General features: G+C 41.1%; 1 protein-coding gene across 7 annotated transcripts in view; it reads left to right on the top strand.

The window, feature by feature from the left end:
- PIBF1 (progesterone immunomodulatory binding factor 1) overlaps positions 1 to 18769 on the top strand; it is a 144220-nt gene that overhangs the window by 26068 nt on the left and 99383 nt on the right. For all 7 annotated transcript variants that reach the window (XR_012900613.1, XM_075918902.1, XM_075918899.1 and 4 more), the window contains 3 exons: positions 3189 to 3370; positions 6575 to 6700; positions 16631 to 16729. Coding sequence is in view for 6 of the 7 variants with exons in the window: in XM_075918902.1 (XP_075775017.1) it covers positions 3189 to 3370; positions 6575 to 6700; positions 16631 to 16729 (407 nt within the window). In the remaining variant the exon portion in view is untranslated. The remainder of the gene's footprint in view (positions 1 to 3188; positions 3371 to 6574; positions 6701 to 16630; positions 16730 to 18769) is intronic.

Raw genomic sequence — 18769 nt, 5'->3', positions numbered from 1 at the left:
ACACCTAAGGTGGAGTATCCACATGGAAAACCATCTCGAAGAACCTCCGTTACTGTACAAGCTGAGTAACCGTCTCTTATCATTGCTAGTATTGTTAATAGTTGTTTTTTCTTCTCTTGGCAAATAGATAAAGATGTAATTTATTAAGTTTCAATTAGCCCAGAAATTGCACCTCCTTGTAGAAGGGGTACTAGCATGATGATAGAAGCTATGTTACTGAGTTTGACACGTTCCTCGTGTTTCGTAGATGTCTGTTAACAGTAGACACTCCTGGTACTCTTGGCCTTGGAGATGAACATGTCCTGTAGCAATATTCTGGCTCAATGGTTTTCAAACTACAAGTCATAAACCAGTACTGGGTCATGAAATGTCAGACAACGGGTTGCCTTGCACCAGGTGACAAGTAGAGGTGGTAAGGCAGGCTTCTTCCCTGTCTGGGCACCACAGATTGTGCTGCTCTCTGGAAGCAGCCAGCAGCAGGTCCAACTGCTAAGCAGGGTGACCACAGCTGCTTGCATGCCTCCATGTACCAATTGGACTTGCTGCATCAGAGGTACAGCATGGTCCACAGTCCCAGGACAGGCAGAAAGCACCCCCGCTGTACCACTGACCGGGAGCTGCAGGAGGTAAACCTGTGCCCAAATCCCAAGCAGCAACTCCCTGCCCCAGCTCTGAGTCTTCCCTCAAAGCTGGAGCCCCTTCCTGAATCCCAAACACCTTATCTACAGCTCTGTTGCAGAGTGTGCACTCCGAAGTGGAGCCTGCACCACCCTGGACCTTACTCTCATGCCCCAGTCCAGATCCCTCTCCCACATTCTAAACCTCTCTGCCTCACCCCTCAGCCTGGAGAACCCCCTCTTGCACCTCAAACTCCTCATCCCTGGCCACCCCAGAGCTACACCCCAGATGAAGCCCACAGCTCTTCTGCACCTGCTTGCATTGTAATCAAGATATAATTATGTTGGGTCAACAATTTTCTTCATCTGTGGGAAGCCGGCTTTTAAGCTGGCTCTCTGTATGTATAGGCTCCCACAGAGCCATTTGCCCCCCATGCTGCTGCCTCTGTATCAGAGGGGAGGCAGGAGCCAGTACTTGCAGGGAGCTGGCTTAAAATTAGACTCCCCACAAACACTGGCTCCCACCTGCCCCCCTCATGTAAATGTATAACCACTAAAAAATTCAGCGTGTACATGTTTACACAAATACACATTTGCTGACATTCTAATAGCCACAGCATCTTCCATTCAGTGCTGATTACTTTTGTGGTACCAGCTATCTTGGCACTGACTGTCTTTGCACCTAAACCATTCATGATGTCACCTGACTTGGTAGAGGTCCCAACTGCATAGTCACCTTTCTTGGTAAAAGTAAGGCTGGTAATAACCAACCAACCAACCAACTTCAGAATGAGCTCAGAGGAGTGGTACTTTTCCTCTACTGCTATATCTTTTCACTGGATATTGTAAGCTGGGGCAAGCTATACTTCACATACTTGATGATATTATATGGGCCCAATCTCTTTGTTTAGCACGCAATCATTCAGAACATATATCGACTTTTTGTGGCCTTTATTTATAGTTAATGTGCAACCTTTATCCTTAGAAACTATCAGATTGGATCTCTACCTGTATGATGACATGTTATGAATTTGGCAGCTACCTAATCACATTGGAGTTTATTCCAGTAGAGCTCATACTGGTGCTGCTGCCTGTTTGAAATATGTTCCTATGCCAGAAAATTTGGTGACACTGTTGTGTGACGCTTGGTACCCCATGTTTACATGTCACTGTTCTTTAAAAAAGGTTTCCAGGATGTGTATTTTAGTTTAGGACTTTTGCTAGTGAACTTCGAGCAAAAACAGACAACTGTGTGTTAGTAACCAAAAGTATAATGTGGGTTGACAATTATTTGAAGAAGGAATAATATTTACGTACCATACAAGAACCGAGAGTCTTAAAAATGTGTTGTCCAGACGCATTCCACAAGCTCGTATCCTTCCTGGCTACTCTAGAGTTGTTTTCCTTCGGGATTCTGTACTGATTGAGGAATGGTTGGGCTAAATTTGCACTTCATGCCCTCAGGTAATATGTGAGGGCACTTAGGTGTGAATATGATCCCCAATAGACACTACTGGCTAAAAGAATCTGATCTTGCGTATGTAGGGTGCACGTACATCAAAATTGAAATACACATGAAAAAACACCTTTTGAAGAATCAGCTACTGTAAGGTAAATTGTTTGTTTTCCATCTCAAATATTAAGTTATCGAACAATAAAGGCCAAAAACTTGATACTGGCCATCCTATTAGGCATGAGGTATTTGTTGCTGTTTTCACCTAGAAGCATCAAAATGGATCAAGACCCTATTGTGTTACATATTTTTTACTAATACATAATAGGAGATACTACCTTATAGTCTATTGAGCTTACACATACTTTGTATTAAGATGGCAAAGCTTTTAAATGAGAGCTTAAAAATAGGTATCTGGAGAATCAAGTACCTAGGCTCATTGGGAAGGGTCCACCTATTTAAGTACAGTTCAACTCTGAAAAATTACTATATCAAAATTTCATCTTACTGAGAAGAACTATTTTTGTGATGTTCAGAAATGCATCTGATAAGTGATTACAATAATTTTTTCTACTTTTTATTCCTGTTTGCATTGCAGAACCAGCTTCAGAGAGACCTAAATTCCTTCTTGTGCATCATCCAAATAAAATTGTTTTACTGTATTTCATTTTCATCTGTACAATTTCATTGAAGGCATTTTGATTGCATAGATGGAATGAGGGCACAATTTGGTGTGAAGTATCTGTAACTGTTTATGATGCAAGGAAGAAAAAGAATTGAGCTTGATTTTTTCAGATCTCATGTGGAACTTCAGAATCCAGTTTTGGTTGTTGGCTTATAAATTAAAGTAAATCTGAGCAGCAAATGAAGTCACCATAAATGTGAAGTGCCAGTTCCATTTTTAGAGTTCTCTTATCAGTCTAGAACTGCAGTTGAAGTTTGAAAGTCCATATTAAGCTTAAGTGTAAAATGAATGTTTTAAATTGGGGAAAGTTTGAGGAGAAAAGTAATGATCACTTTTTATAAAGAAAATATGTGTGTATATATGATTTAATAAAAAAAAACCCTTTTGAAATTCAAGACAAAATGTCTTATGTCAGTCTTCTTTTTATTTATAGATGACAACTTTACAGCAATCTGTTAATTTATTACAAAAAGATAAAGATTATCTTAATCGTCAGAACATGGAGCTCAGTGTTCGTTGTGCCCATGAAGAGGATCGCCTTGAAAGACTTCAGGTTCAGTTGGAGGATGCCAAAAAAGCTAGAGAGGAAATGTATGAAAAATATGTCACATCCAGGCAAGTTCTTGTAGTCTTCCATCTTTATAAAGCAGACAAATTACATTATTTTTCCTCTGAAATAATTTATTAAATTAATTCCATTATAATAAATATGTATGGTCCATTTCTGAGGTATTTGAACAAGTCTGTGTGCTGAGATCAGAATTTAATTTAGCATCTTTAGTTTCCATGTAATAGATTAGAAAAAATGCATTGACAAATTAAGACAAGCCCATAGAAGTAATCCCTCTCACTGGATTTCTTGCTAGCAACCTGTGTGAGACTCTGGAAATGTCTAATTAAAAAATAAGTTGAGCATGTAAATTGGTACTATTCTGCCCAAATAAATTCAGTATGAAAAATGCATTTTTGGGGTTTTTTTTTTTTAGAAAGTTCTACCAGGTTTGTAAAGTGGTGACTGGTAAATATTAAAGTCAAACAATCATTGCAATAGGTGAACTTTTCTTTAAACATACCATGCAGTAATATAGTCATCAGATATCTATTTAATATAGGGTTACCGTATGACAGAACAAGCCTCATGACAATATCGAAGATTTATCATTTCTAGTAATATATGTGAAATTGATAGAAATCTCTGATCAGACATTTGATAGACCAGGCATGTCTATAAAATGTTAATAGAAAGATTAGACAGGTCTGCTGTTTTTTGTAGGTGAATGTACTCGGAGTAATGATAAGCAGATTTATGAGTATGCATTTGTCCTCTCTTTCTGGGTATGAAACTATTTTAATTTTAGTATGAAAATTTTTTTATTACAAAGTGTAACTTGTCCTATTTACTGCCAAAATTTGGATTTAAAAGCTAATGGGTTTTTTGAGTTTTGAGCCAAGAAGAGTAACCAAGAATCATAAGAGTTGGGCAGTTTATTTATTTATTTAAATATTTTTACCCCGCCTCTTTATTTAAAATATATGAGGTGGCTTATAAAACATTTTTAAACACAATACAGATATATATAAAAATTTATAATACTTAATATAAGTTGATTGAAATGAACAAATTTTAGAGCTCAGATGAGGTGAACTGGTAGACTATATAATTGCACATTCAGTTCTTTCTTTCTCTCTTTGCTTGGAAGCAGTAATGCCTAGTTGTTTTTATAGGCACAAAACTCAAAGAATATAAACAAAGGAACAGATACCGTGACTTAAATAAGTAGTTGTGAAGCAGAAACAGTTTTGAAAATGTACATAAACTTAATTTAGGGCCAAAGGATGCCTTTTGACACCTCAGAAAGAAGCTGGGACAGAGTTGGGCATTCCAGAAAGGGTGCAGGTACCTTGAAATGCTCCCTTGGGTGTGACAGCTTCGAGGGTGATTATGGACCTCCTAAACCTGCAAATTCAGGGAATAAAAATTTATGCTCTTGTTTCCTTTTTTGAACTGGCAGTGTGGGTCCTGTAAAATCCACACAATTATGTCTACAAAATCCCCATCGCAGAAATGGCAATAAGCATGGATCTTGAGCTACTGATGATTTATGCAATAGCAATTTGTGCTGATATCTACCACTACCTAGAGAGAAGAGACTGAGACTTCTCCTTTTTGACATCAAAGCTTATCAGATTACCAACCTTGCAGAATTTCAGAGAATGCCATGGAGCTGGCATTATGCCCTCTTCTATCCATCATCTATCTTCCTCCCCCCTTTCAGAATCCAGAGCTCTGCTGTCTTTAGCATTGGAAAATAGCGACTTTAAATATTTAGAGTATTTTGACAGATTTTGTCTTTGTTCAGTAACGGTAACTATATTTTTGTGTACTAGTGGAATTATCCATTATAAGTATATATGCAAGCAATCAACCAAAGTAACCCCTCCGATTTTTTTGAGGCTTTAATTGTGGTGTTAATTGTATGCAACCTATGATTTTCCCACTGAAATGTACTCCTTTGTAGGAGTGCTCTGAGATGTATGGAGAAGTTTTATGTAAAAGATACTTTTTATTGTTTATATCCAAGCTCTATCGAAGGAGGCTGTGTGTTTGGGCAGCTTTATTGTACTTTCTGATTTATCATCTTAGCTTCTCTACATTATTGGACAGGTCCTTTAAATATGTGTGTTTTGGGGGGCCATTTGCTGCTCCTCAGCCAATTTTGACCCTAAATATGCATACTTAGGCTGGCCCAGGCTGCACACGTTTCAAAGTGGCAGCACCTCATTGAACCCGGGGGTCTGCCTCTTTGAAACGCCTCGTGCAGCCTGAGCCCAGCTGAGGATTGGACTCTCAAGCACACAGCGTTTCAAAGCGGCAGTGCCGCATGGAGCCTGGGGGTCAGCTGGGCACTCCATGCAGCACTGCTACTTTGAAACACTGTGTGGAGTCTGACGCTAGGCTCCCCATGGCGTTTCAAAGCAACAGTGCATCATGAAGTCTGTGGTCAGTTGGGGATTCTCAGTTTCCTTTGGGTCCACCTCCACCTCCCAGCCTGGGAGTGTAGGGCAGGCATCTAGTTCCTCTGGCGGCTGGGGGCTGACTGGCTTCCGAGGCTGGTCTTCTATAGCTTTAGCTCCACCTCCTGGTTTCCGGTCAGATGATGTGCTGAAGCCAGGCTTTGCCCAATAAGGCTCTGGGAGGGGCATCTTCCCCACTCCACCTCATTACAATTACTAACCAGTTCAGTAACTGCTGTTCTTTGAGATGAACACTGGTCATCTGAAGAAGTGGGCTGCCCCCACAAAAGCTCATGATACTATGTACATGTTTTATTAGTCTTTAAAGTGCTACCAGACTATTTGTTGTTTTTTAAAGTTTTTCCTGTTACAGACTAACTCGGCTACCCCTTTGAAGCTTTCCTTACAGAAAGGTTAGCAACTTTTTCTTGTGACACTTCATAAACCTTTATCCATTTTTCTACAGTTAGGTTCAGCAGCGGATAAATCTGTAGGTCCAGTTGTTATAGCAGATCCCTATGGTTCCTAACTGTTTTAACCAATGAGCTACTAAAGTACGTGTGTTAATAATATTTAGTTTTAAGTGAATCAATAATAACTGAGACCAGTACTTCTGTCAAGAAAAGACCAGATGCTACTTTTGGTTAAGCTCAATCGATCACACATTTCAAAGAAAGAAACCCACAGCTGTATTCATGCAGAGTAATAGGTTCTTGGAGACTTGTGGCAAAACAAATAGCAATGCGATTCAGAGGGTACAAATATTTAAATTCATGTAAAATATTATTATTATTTAATTTTTAGAGACCATTATAAAACAGAATATGAAAACAAATTGTGTGATGAATTGGAACAAATTAGATTGAAAACAAATCAAGAAATTGAACGGCTTCGAAGCACCTCAAAGGAGATGTATGAACGTGAAAACAGGTAGGGTAAAATTATTTTTAAAAAGTCCTTTGGGCATAACCTAATGTATAGATGATCATATGTCAGTTCGTGTTATTTGTGAATCATGTTGTCACTTTTATGAGGGTGGTCAGAATGAAAAAAATTAGTCTTAATGTTAAGCCATTATTAAACAAACTTAAATGTTACAAGAAAGTGGTTTTTCATATGAAATTTCATTTTTACAATAAAAGTGCAGTTTTATTTTTTGCTTTCTGTTAAAATAGCTGCTTAAAATTTCATACAGTAAAAACACTGTTATCCAGCATTTTGGAATAAAAAGGGTTGCTGGTTAAACAAATACTGAGGTTAACTGGGGTTATATTTTTTCAATGGAGTACCAATTTTCAAAGATTTAGAATACAATAAAATGGATAAAGTATAAAATAGTATACAGGTACATAGCAATCCAGTAGTAGTAGTACTCTGCAGAGTGATTGGCTTTTTGAAGCACTTCAGTATACATAAGTAAAGTTTTTATACAGTAGTTTATCTGATAACACTGCATATCGTTATGGGCTGCTCATGGTGTACCCCCTGATCACTAAAAATACAGAATGAAGAAGGTGGGAAATGGGTCATGGACTGTTTTTTTTAAGTATAAAAGAAAGGATGTTTGATATGGTTTGAAGCTAATGCTTTTAAAAAGTATAGATCTCCAGTTCATTATACTATTATGTTTTAAGCAGAACCTATTGTGACCCCTGTCTTGCAAAGGCTGACTTACCTTCTTGACATACTTTGCATATTGGTAGTCCCATTTGAATTAAGTGGAACTACTTGTGTGTAATGTTTTGTACCTACTAAATCAGGGGTGGCCAGCCTGTGGCTCTTTGCTCACAGAAATGCAGCTTTCGGGGTTATGGCTCATTCGGAGCCACATGCCCACTTTGTGCAAGCACCCCAGTTCGTGGAGGTACAAGTGCATGGCTGTGGCAGCTCCGATGAGACCTAGGCATTGGGTTAGAATGGGAGGGGCCTTGGGGGTGCCTGGCTCTGCAGGAGGGAGAGGGTATTAGATTGTGGGAGGGTGCGGGGGTGGGGGGCTGGCTCTGGGTGAGGGATGTGTGGCTCTTTGCGCTACTATCCACAGTTCTCTTGGCTCTTTTGTATCTAACTGGTTGGCCACCCCTGTTCTAAATCCTTAGGCTTTTAAAGAAGCTATGACAGAAGGATTTTTGGTACTGTTTCTGCCAGAGTGACCTGCTAATGGCAAAAGGTCATAGTAATTATTGCACAAACCTATCCAGTCTTGTGATACCATAATCTAAGATCAAGAGGAGTAGTACAGGTTGAACCTCTCTAGTCCAGAACTCTTTCGTCCGGAAACATTCATCATTCAGAATGATTTTAGTTGGCCAGATTTCCACTTTTCATGGGTGTGCTGGTCAAATTCCCCATTGTCCCATAAAGTTTGTTTACAGCCACCAGTCCTCGCTCACAGTGTTCTGTGCTGTTATTTAGCTCTAATTTACATCTAAATGTCCTCTAACAGCCAAGTAAGCAGTGGAAGTGTTGTTAGTGCTCCTAGACAATATTGACCTCCTGTGGTCTGGAAAATTCTCTTGTTCAGATCTGGTCAGGTCCCAAGGTGCCAGAGTAGAGAGCTTCAACCTGTATTTGCAGGTACAAGCTAAGATTGTATCCATAACAAATTCAAAGTCTTTGTAATCAGTTTCTGTCACTATGATATGACATAATTACAAGAGTGACCACCATATTTTTACAGATACTACACTGTTGTTGTCTTTATCAGTCCAAACAAATACATAGTAAAAAATGTTTTATTTTTGTTTTAAATTGTCATTTCTGATCCTCTACCTAACCATTATGAATTGGTTATCTCTTAAAGGTCTCACACTAGAATTGGTTCTTTAGGTGGAGGGTACCACTTACACTGCAGAAACTTTATACTAAATCAGTTGTTAGAAGGTAGCCCTGTGCCAACCTAGGTAATGGTTTGAGCAAAATAGTTTTAACCATGTCTCTTCACACAGACTGTTTAGTGCCAACCATCTCCCGTTCTAACTGCATACAAACTCAGAAGTTGTTCGAGGCAGTGCAGGTAGTGACATTTACAATTAAAGTAGACTCTTTCCATTATTAGGACCATTTTCAGTAACTTATAACATTGCCAACCTTAAGTCATTTGGCATTGCCCTTATGTTGAAATTTTGTTTTGTTCATTATTATTTGTTTCCAACAGCAAGATTAGGAAAACAAATATTTTGCCCAAGTTAGAAAAAATCCTTTGGTGGCTGCTGTGCATTCCCACTTACAGGAAATATACAGCTTTTGGCATTGACTGGAGGAACTATATTTTTAAAATATCCTGCATTTGTTGAGGCAGCAGGAACATGCAGAAATACACTGATGCTAACATGACAACATCAGTCAAGTTTACACAAAGGAGTACTATCTCTCTACAACTTCGGTTCCTTCAGCAGCATCATACAGCGCTAAATGGATTTTTTTTCCTTATGTCTATTAACTAGTAAACCTGTCGTCGTCTTAATGTTACTATACTTGTACTTAGAATGACCATCTGAACTGTTTTTAACAGGACACTCCCTTATTTTAAGCCCTCCTGAAGGCATCCAACCTTTTTTTTTAATGGACAAATTGTCCCATATTTTCCACTCCCCCTGCTGGTCTGGTCAGTCTGCAGTAAGCACAGCTGCAGCAAGCTTCTGTGTGTGGCTGACAAGTGAATGCAGGCAGGCAGTGACCAGCATGTGATACTATCAGGGAGGGTACATAGGCAGAAATGCATGAAGCCAGGTTGTAGGAGAGGCAGACCTGTGTGTGATTAAGGAGTAAGTATGTATGCAGGTGAGTGAGGAGTTTGTGTCACACTTCCCCATGCGTACCCTAAAGTAGGGTTTCCCAATGGGTAAGGAGAAGCCCTGATTTTCAGTGCCTCCTCCTCCTCCACCTGCTGAATTCCCAACAGGTACACACTGGATATGGAGCAAAACATTTTTGTGTGTCCCCAAGGGGGCAATGAAGAATGGCCACGAAGGTCAGTCCCCAGCACAAGGGGCCATCTAAAGGCAAAGGGGCATGGCGTGGCATGGCATGGCAGGTGCGGCTCTGCTCTGCCCAGGCCAGCGCAAGGACATTTTTTACAAACTGGCACTTGTCACACAGTGGGCTGCCTGTACCTGTGCTGCCAGCATGCTTCTCTCCCTTAAGGACAGGGTCCCCCACAGCCTTCTGACTCTACAATCCCCTCCCAACTCCCTATGACCAGTGCTCCCTATAGCTCCACCAGAAGCAGAGCACCCTGCACACCACCCTTGCCACAGCCCCAACACAACTGCTCAGAACCTCCATTCCCTAGTCCCTCAACATAGATCTTTCCTGACCTCTCACAGCACCGCACCACTCTTCCCTACCACCTACACCTCCCTAGAGACCCACTCCCTCCACACCCTGCCTCCTGGCCTCACTCACTGTCCCTGCTCGGAGGTGACTGCTGAGCTGAGCTGGCAGCGCAGCCAGAGTTGGTGTTGAAGCAGGGAATCAGTTCAGACCCCTAACCACTTAATTGTAAGCATATCTTGTTAATTTTTACCTATTATTAATGTTGTTATAATGGAGTATTTCCTTTTAATGAGTGCTCAGTCAAACTAATATTATTTTGAACATTTGTACTGCATAGTTGTGATGGCTATTGAAATTGCTCAAATCCGAGCAATTTTACCAGATGTTCCATATTTGGCATAGGAACATACGGTCACCCTTGTTTAGTACAGTTCAAATATTGGAGGCCACTTACCTTGGGTTACTGCCAAGGCTGTGTTTAGTCCCAAAAACAACAGAGGGTTCAAAAGGTGTGTGATCTGTTCAGCTATCTATCCTGAGACAGATACTCTGGGAGGCTCATCTAACTCAGTCCACAGCTTACCATGCCTATCACTCCTTGGATGACAGAGAATGGAGAGTTAAGACAGCAGAAACACCTGGTGTCCTTAAGCCTTCAGCCAGATTGTCCTAATGTTTTTTGGGGAGTTTTGGGATCTGCCTCTGTGCTGATAACTTTTGTAAAGAGTTGGAGGGCTTAACACTGCCACTTCAAAGTCAAAATCAGCTTGAAATCAGTTAGCCTGTGACAAACATCTGTTGGTTCTCTGTCGAGTGGTGTCCCTGTGGGTGCTCCACTCAGGTGACAGTGTTCCTCACCCCACTCACCGGAGATTTTGGCCTAGCAGTGCCCTTCGCACTGCCCCTGCACGTTCCATGTCTTGTGCTGTTGTCGTTTTGTTGGGTGCGCGCATGGCGTGAACCTCCCTCTGTTCCTTTTTACTGTTCTTGGCTCAAGATGGAGTCATAGCAGTGCTCTCCTTTTCTGACAGGAAACAAATAGCATAGTTAGTTTATAAATAGTTCATAGTTTGGGTCAGTTAATAACAGCTTTCAATGTTTCCTTCAGTTGGTTAAAAAGCCGTGGCAGGTGTTTTTTTTGTTTTTTCTCTTCTCTACATGCCGGGCTCTCCTGCCTTTAAGAAATGCTATTTATGCTGGGACTCAATCCCTGTTTCAGACGGACATGCATTTTGCATGAAATGCCTTGGAGAAACTCATGCAACATGTAAGTACCCACATTTCCTAAATGAAAGCGAGAGCCAGTAAAGACTGCGAAATGCAGCTCAGAAACCTTCTCTGGGAGAAATCCCTCCAGCCATCGGGGGATAAGTCCTAGGAGATATGGGGGCAACAGAAGCCTGTTGACAGGGCTGGCTCACTGCCCTGTAGAGGCTCTCAGGTTTCGTGGGCTTCCCTAGCACGATCACTGTCTGCGCTGTCCTGAGCCTCTCCCATTCCCTGCTGCCATCAGTCTCCGGAACTGCGGAGAAATGCAAGACCACGTCATCCAGGAGAGCCGAGTCAGAGTCTAAGCTCTTGGCGCCCGCCTGTGGCGCTAATTCAGCAGTGCCGACAAGGCCTCACATGCCATCATTGACAGTTCCTACAGGCACCTCTGCACCACCTGAACAAGCTGCCCCTAGGCAGTCGGAACCCAAATGCGCTCCAGCTCCAAAGGACAAGAAAGCGTCTCGAACAATACGCCACTTACAAAAAATCCCTACAGCCAGGTACACTGCTAATATAGGGAGTCTGTTCACCACACTCTCCAGTTTCATCTCATGCTAGCCTGCACAGGCAAATGGCAGAAAGGGCTCTCCACTCTCCTACACCGCTTTCACCACAAACTGACCAGGGTAGTGGTCAATGTAGTAGGTTCTCATCGTGCCATTCATCCCCGTGGGGATCAGTGGCTTCATGCCACTCATTTCGAGATCATTCTCTTCAACAACCACGGCACTTCCTGTGGCTTAATCAGCAATGGCTGTATCCTCCAAAACACTTTCAGCCTCAGTGGCTTCCCTGGGAACCACGATATGGGTATTGACTGCACTCCTCCCATACCTGCTGCTCAAGAGATACATCACCTGCAATGTCACAACACACATCTACATGCTCCCTGGCTACATCCATGCATTCGTCTCTGTCTCACCTGACTTAAGTATATTGGAATAAATTGCCAAGGGAGGTGGTGGAATCTCCCTCTGGAGATATTTAAGAACAGGTTGGATAGACATCTGTCAGGGATGGTGTAGACGGAGCTTGGTCCTGCCTTGAGGGCAGGGGGCTGGACTCGATGACCTCTTGAGGTCCCTTCCAGTTCTATTATTCTATGATTCTAAGTGATAACAAAAGCTGATAAAGCAAATGATAACAATTTACCTCACTCTGAGCTCCTCACATGCTCCCAGAGCCACTAAATCAGACAAGGCAGTTTTCCAGGTATCGCCTTCTCCACTGGCAAATGACCTTAAAACAGTTCCAGGAATTATTTAAACGAGTGGCTCAGTCGCAGGACATGACACTCCAAGAGGTGCAAGACAAACAATACAAATTACTTATGATACTGCAACTGATGGCACCCTTGAAGATAGCTTTACCCATTAATGAAGCTATCTTGGAACCATCAGATATGCTTTGGCAAACTCCAGCCTCTATCTCCCCCGACCAACCGTAGGGCAGATAGAAAATATTTCGTCCCAGCAAAAGGCATGGACTTCCTTTTCTCTCATCCTCACCCAAATTCGGTTAACCACAAATCCAAACACTCTCCATTTAAATCCACGCCTTGGGACAAAGAACATAAACGGATAGATACCTTCAACCAGAAAGTATACTCCTCTGCCACCCTGCAGTTTAGGCAGATGGTCTCAGCGAGAGAGACACTTTCATATCAACATCCAGGAGCTCAGGGCCATTCGCAAAGCATGTGCTCACTTCCTCCCCCGATAAAGGGCAAAACCATTCATGTCCTCACGGACAACACACCCTCTATGTTCTACATAAATCGATGGGGTGCCCAAACACGCTCACTATGTGCAGAAGCAGTCAGATTTTGGAACTGGTGTATCAAGAATCACATAACTCCAACTGTCACTTACATACCAGGACAGCCGAATGTCAGTGCCGACAAATTGAGCAGATACTTCTCAGAACAACATGAGTGGGAGATCACCGCCAATGTTTTCCTCTCCGTTTTTTGCAAGTAGGGATTCCCAGTTACAGATCTCTTTGCAAGAGTGGTCAACTGCAAATACCACAGATTCTGCTCCCGAACAGCACAGGGCAAGAGATCAGAGTGGGATGCCTTCACCATTTGCTGGACAGCTCCACTACTCTACACCTTCCCACCAATCCCACTCCTCTCCAGGGTGATCAGCAAGATACGCTCTGACCAGGCCACAGTAATTCTGATAGCTCCTGCCTGGCTGAGACAACCCTGGTTCCCCTATCTAAATTATCTTTCAATAGATCAACCGATCCCTCTCCCCATGGTGCCACACCTCCCAATGCAACACATAGCGGAACATGCCACCCAAATATCAAAACTCTAAAACTCACAGCATGGTTTCTCCATGGTTCCAAAATGAAGAACTTAACTGCTCAGACAGAATCAAATACATCCTATTGAACAGTCAACGACCTTCCACGAGATGCATCTATCAAAACAAATGGACACATTTTCAATAGTGGTGCACCAATCACCTTTTACACCCCCATCACTGCCCCTATGCTGACCGTACTATGGACCTCACCAATGCAGGGGCCTCTGTCTGCTCTATTCGTGTCCAGCTGTCCGTGATCACAGCTTTCCACGAACCAGTTAATGACTTCTCTCTCTTTGCATATTGGATGATGAAGCGATTCCTCACAGGCTTGCAGAAAAGCCCCCCCCCCCACCCCGGGTGCCATCTTGGGACTTAAACCTTGTTCTCGACATGTTCACCAGGTCACCTTTTGACCCACTAGCCATCGCATCACCACAATACTTGTCCATGAAGGTGGCAATAACATCTTTAAAGTGGCAATAACATCTGCAAGGCTTGTAGGCAAAATTGCAGACTTCATGGCTGAACCACCTTTCACTGCGTTTACTAAAGATTAAGTCATACTCAGGCCCCACCTCAAGTTTCTCCCAAGGTCGTCTCTGACTTCCGCCTAAATGAACCTATATATTTACCTTCATATTTTCCTAAACCTCATACCTCCTCGAGAGAGTCCATCTTGCACACACTGGATGCAAGATGAACCATTGCGTTCTACTTAGAACCAAAAGGACCAGAAAGTTGGACAGACTTTTCATCTCTTGGTCTGGACCACGTAAGGACAGCCGTCTGGGCACATCATATATCCAAATGGATTGCTAGCTGCATATACACAGCTTATGAACTTAGTGGGAAGCAGCCACCACAGATTATCAAGGCTCACTTCACACGTACACTGGCCACAACAATGGCTTTCCTACATAATGTACCATTGGCAGACATTTGTAAAGCTGCTACGTGGTCCTCCCATCATACTTTCACATAACATTATGCCCTACAGAGAGGACCCATACCCTCCACATCTCTGGCAGATGCAGTCCTTCCTCCTCAACATAAATTACTCCAATATCCACAACCATCTGGCAGGTACTGCTATTAAGTCACCTGAGTGGAGCACCCACAGGGACACCACTTGACGGAGAAGAAGTTACCTGTGCAGTAATGATGGTTCTTCGAGATGTGTGTCCCTGTGGGTGTTCCACTACCCTCCCTTCTTCCCCTCTGCTTGGAATCCTTTAATGGATTTCAGATAGAAAATGAGCAAAGGGAGGGTCGTGCCGCGTGTGCACCCAATGAACAACAGGGCTACGTCTACATTGCGTTTTCTTGCACAAGGACATATGCAAATGAGGCACACGATGAATATCGCCACGCCTCATTTCCATACTTAATGAGCCACCATTTTTGTGCAAGGGGCTTTTGCGCAAAAAGGAGCAGTCTACACTGCTCCTTCTTGCGCAAAAACGCACTCTTGTGCAAGAGCCGTTCTGCCTGAATATAAGTGGCAGAACGGCTCTTGCACAAGAGGGGGGTTTTGCACAAGAAGGAGCAGTGTTGATTCATCGCCGCGCCTCATTTGCATATGTTCTTGCGCAAGAAAGTGCAATGCAGACATAGCCCAACAGCGCGAGACACAGCGTGTGTAGATGCGGCGCGAGGGGCACTGCTAGGCAAAAATCTCTGGTCAGCGGCACAAGGACACACCGATACCTGAGCGGAGCAGCCACAGGAAGACACATCTCAAAGAACCATTGTTACTGCACAGGGTGAGTAACTTCTTTTTTTAGCAGAACGTAATAAAATAAAGGTGATATAATCCCAGAGACACTCTCGTTGGGAGTGGAGAACTGCTATATTCAATTTAGATTTTAGAGTTGGATTTTCTTACAAAATAAAATGTTTGTTTTCTGTACAAGCCTTGTAGCATATAAGACATATTTTGTGTTCTATTGTTCCCAAAGACAGGTGCATTGGGTTTGTTTTAATTATAAAAATATGTAACTCAGAAAACTAGTTTTGTAAAATTTCTAAAGCATCTGAAATGTTATTTTAAATTGACCATCAAAAAAGATTATATGGTATAATATAATTGCAGAAAAGATTCATTCAACTTTTGTTTTTCAAAGAGGTAGTAAATTAATTGAGAAACAGGGATATATAATCAGTGGTACTGATGAAAGCTATTTGAGACCAATAAGTAAAAAATTGGTAAGGAAATGGGAAAATTATTATAAATTAAGACTTGTGTTAAAAAACAAAATAGGCAACTACTGAGTATCAGAATCTACTTACAAAGAAAGTTAGCTTTGACATGTGATTTTTGTGAGACTGTCTATAACAGGCATGTCCAAAGTCCGGCCCGCGGGCCAATTGCGGCCCGTGTTCCGGTTTAATACGGCCCCACAGGTAATTTGGCAATATCTATCTTTTATGGCCCCCAACGAATCCATATGTATTGAGATGAATACATTGTAAAATCTCAGTTAATGTCAGTTGGTCTAAATCAGTTGTAAATATATTTGGACACAACATGTATACTTGGTGTTATGTTCCTGTTCATATTTTTTGAACTTAAATGTTGACAGACAACCTTTATTACCAATAATATGTAATGTACTTTACAATGTTCCTGACATATATTTCAGTTTCCTGGATTTTTTTTTTTCATCTGGCCTTCAGATATGAAAGGCAGAGTGATTTAACACCCATTTAGATTTGTCATCCATGTGACAAAATGAAAAGTATGCCGTTTGCAATAAACTTTGCATAAAATAGTTAATTTGCATTTAATTTTAATGGTTCAAAGAATGTCAGGCAAAATGGTCGGCCCTCACGCATGTTCACTTCATCAAATCTGGCCCTTGTTGAAAAAAGTTTGGACACCCCTGGTCTATAATGATAAAAAAGATCGATGTATAAATCAATATCAATTAATTATAAAAATTCTTGTTTGTATGTATCAGATTGCTGACAGAATAATTTTATGTTTTTAATTCAGAAATTTAAGAGAAGCAAGAGATAATGCTGTGGCTGAAAAAGAAAGAGCCATTGTGGCTGAAAAAGATGCTTTAGGAAAATATGAACAGCTCTTAGAACAGTGAGTATCTTTTAAAATGCATACACACAAATGGAACTAAAGATAATAATATATTTATATAACTAAATTTTGATCTTTTTTCTTAACATAAAGGGAATACTATCTGTATGATTCTAATCAATTATGTTCAAGAAGGATGAATTGAAACTGAACAAGGTGCAGAGAAAGGCAATAAAGATGGGCAGAGGAGTGGAGAGCTATTTTACAAGAGACTAAAAGAACTTAGATTGTGTTGCTTAGCAAAATGAAGGCTGAGAGGGGGATATGATTGCTGTCTATAAATAGCCCAGGGTAATAAAACACCAGGGAAGGAGAAAAGCTATTTAAGCTAAAGGATAATGTTGGCAACCAAAACAAAGGGGGTAAACTGGCCATGAATAAATTTAGGCGGGAAATTGGAATTATGTTTCTGACCATTAGAGAAGTGAGGCTCAGGATCTGCCTTCCAGTCAATAGGGCAAACAAAGGGAGTGGCAATACCACAACCCCTAAAATAACCTTGTGACTCCCAGGCCCTGCACAACTCCCTTTTGGGTCAGGTTTTTAAAATGGATCTTGATAATTTTATAAATATGATAATATGACATTATTGCTCGTGGTAGCAAGGAATTGGACTCAGACTTAAGAGTTTCTTTTCATTTCTCTTTTCTGAGTTTTCATAATTTCTCTCAATGGACAAGATTAGTTTAACAAGATGAGTTTTTACCCACCAGCAACCAGCGGACTTCCAGAATGTTTGAATGCCAACCTAGATTGTCTTGATATTCCTCTGATCTTCCCTTGTTGTGTCTTGTCTTACAAAGAATATACAGTGAAACATTTTCTCTAACCTATCTTTTAAAAAAAAATCTAAGTTATACCTCTTACCTAGTCGGGGCAGTATTTAAAATAAGTGGCAGACGAAACAATTTCTCTTATGGTGGAGTTGTGCAACTCATGCTGTCAGGGTAGCCTCACATCTTATGAAAATCCTCTATCATCAGACACTGAGCTCTCTGATTCTCTAGAACCTGTACTGTGTTTCACTAGTTCAAAATAGGAAGTATTTTTATGTTTCCGATAAATAGTTTAGCTATAGTTTGTATGGCGTATAATAATTTAACTTTATACTTACCTTTGTGGTAACCCTTTTATTCCTTCTTGGCTGCCTCTACCTGTTTTCTCACTTCCATATGTCCCAAATGACATTGTAGAATGTGGGTAATAATTCCCCACGAAGTTTCTTGGCCCCTTGAATGCTGGCTTCCTGGTCCACTGAGGTAATGTGATTGGTTTCAGTGACATAATTTATGCTTTGCTGCTGGTGGATCACAGCAAGAGCCAACAGTCTCAATAAAACTTGAAATAAGCAGCAGCTAAGAAGAAAAAGTGAAATTTTAGATAACTGTAGTAAAGGCTGTTTACTTACAACAGTCCAATGTTGCTTATGTTAACAGAATTTTGACAGTTCACTTTAAAATATGTCAGGCTTCCAATCTCATCCAGATATCTTTTTTTCCTTCCTTCCTTCTCCATTGATTGTAGGAGCAATCAGCCCTTAACAACAACAATAACAAAAAGAAACCTGTTACTAGAGTCCAGTCAGGTTTTTTTGCTTGAACTGTAACTTGTTTTTCCTTGAGTTTCAAGTGTTCTAGCCAGTCTGCTGGAACTTATTTTTTCACATGCTGCCTTTTTGCTTACAAATCATTACACTTCTGCATCCTCCTCTTCGTAGGAGGGCTTCACTGCTACAGTCAAAAAATTAAGGGTAACTTGCGGAAAATAAAATACAAAAATGAATATTTTTAAGAGACTAATTACCATTATTTAAGTCATTAAAGTGAGGTTGCAAATGCATCTTTTTATTTAATAATTTGCTTAAAACAAAATACCTAATAATTAAATAATGGATTGTCCTAAAAATACTCTACTTTTGAAAAAAAGTCACTATTCCACACTTTGTCCTTGAACTGACAGAAAATGGACTTGTCACAAAATTAATATTTCTCTTTAGGAAGGAAAAAGGACCTTATAGTATCTTGATTGATGGCTCAGAAA

Source organism: Pelodiscus sinensis, chromosome 1 (genome assembly GCF_049634645.1).
Source record: "Pelodiscus sinensis isolate JC-2024 chromosome 1, ASM4963464v1, whole genome shotgun sequence".
Lineage (NCBI taxonomy): Eukaryota > Metazoa > Chordata > Testudines > Trionychidae > Pelodiscus > Pelodiscus sinensis.
This window is presented reverse-complemented; position numbering and strand designations above follow the sequence as displayed.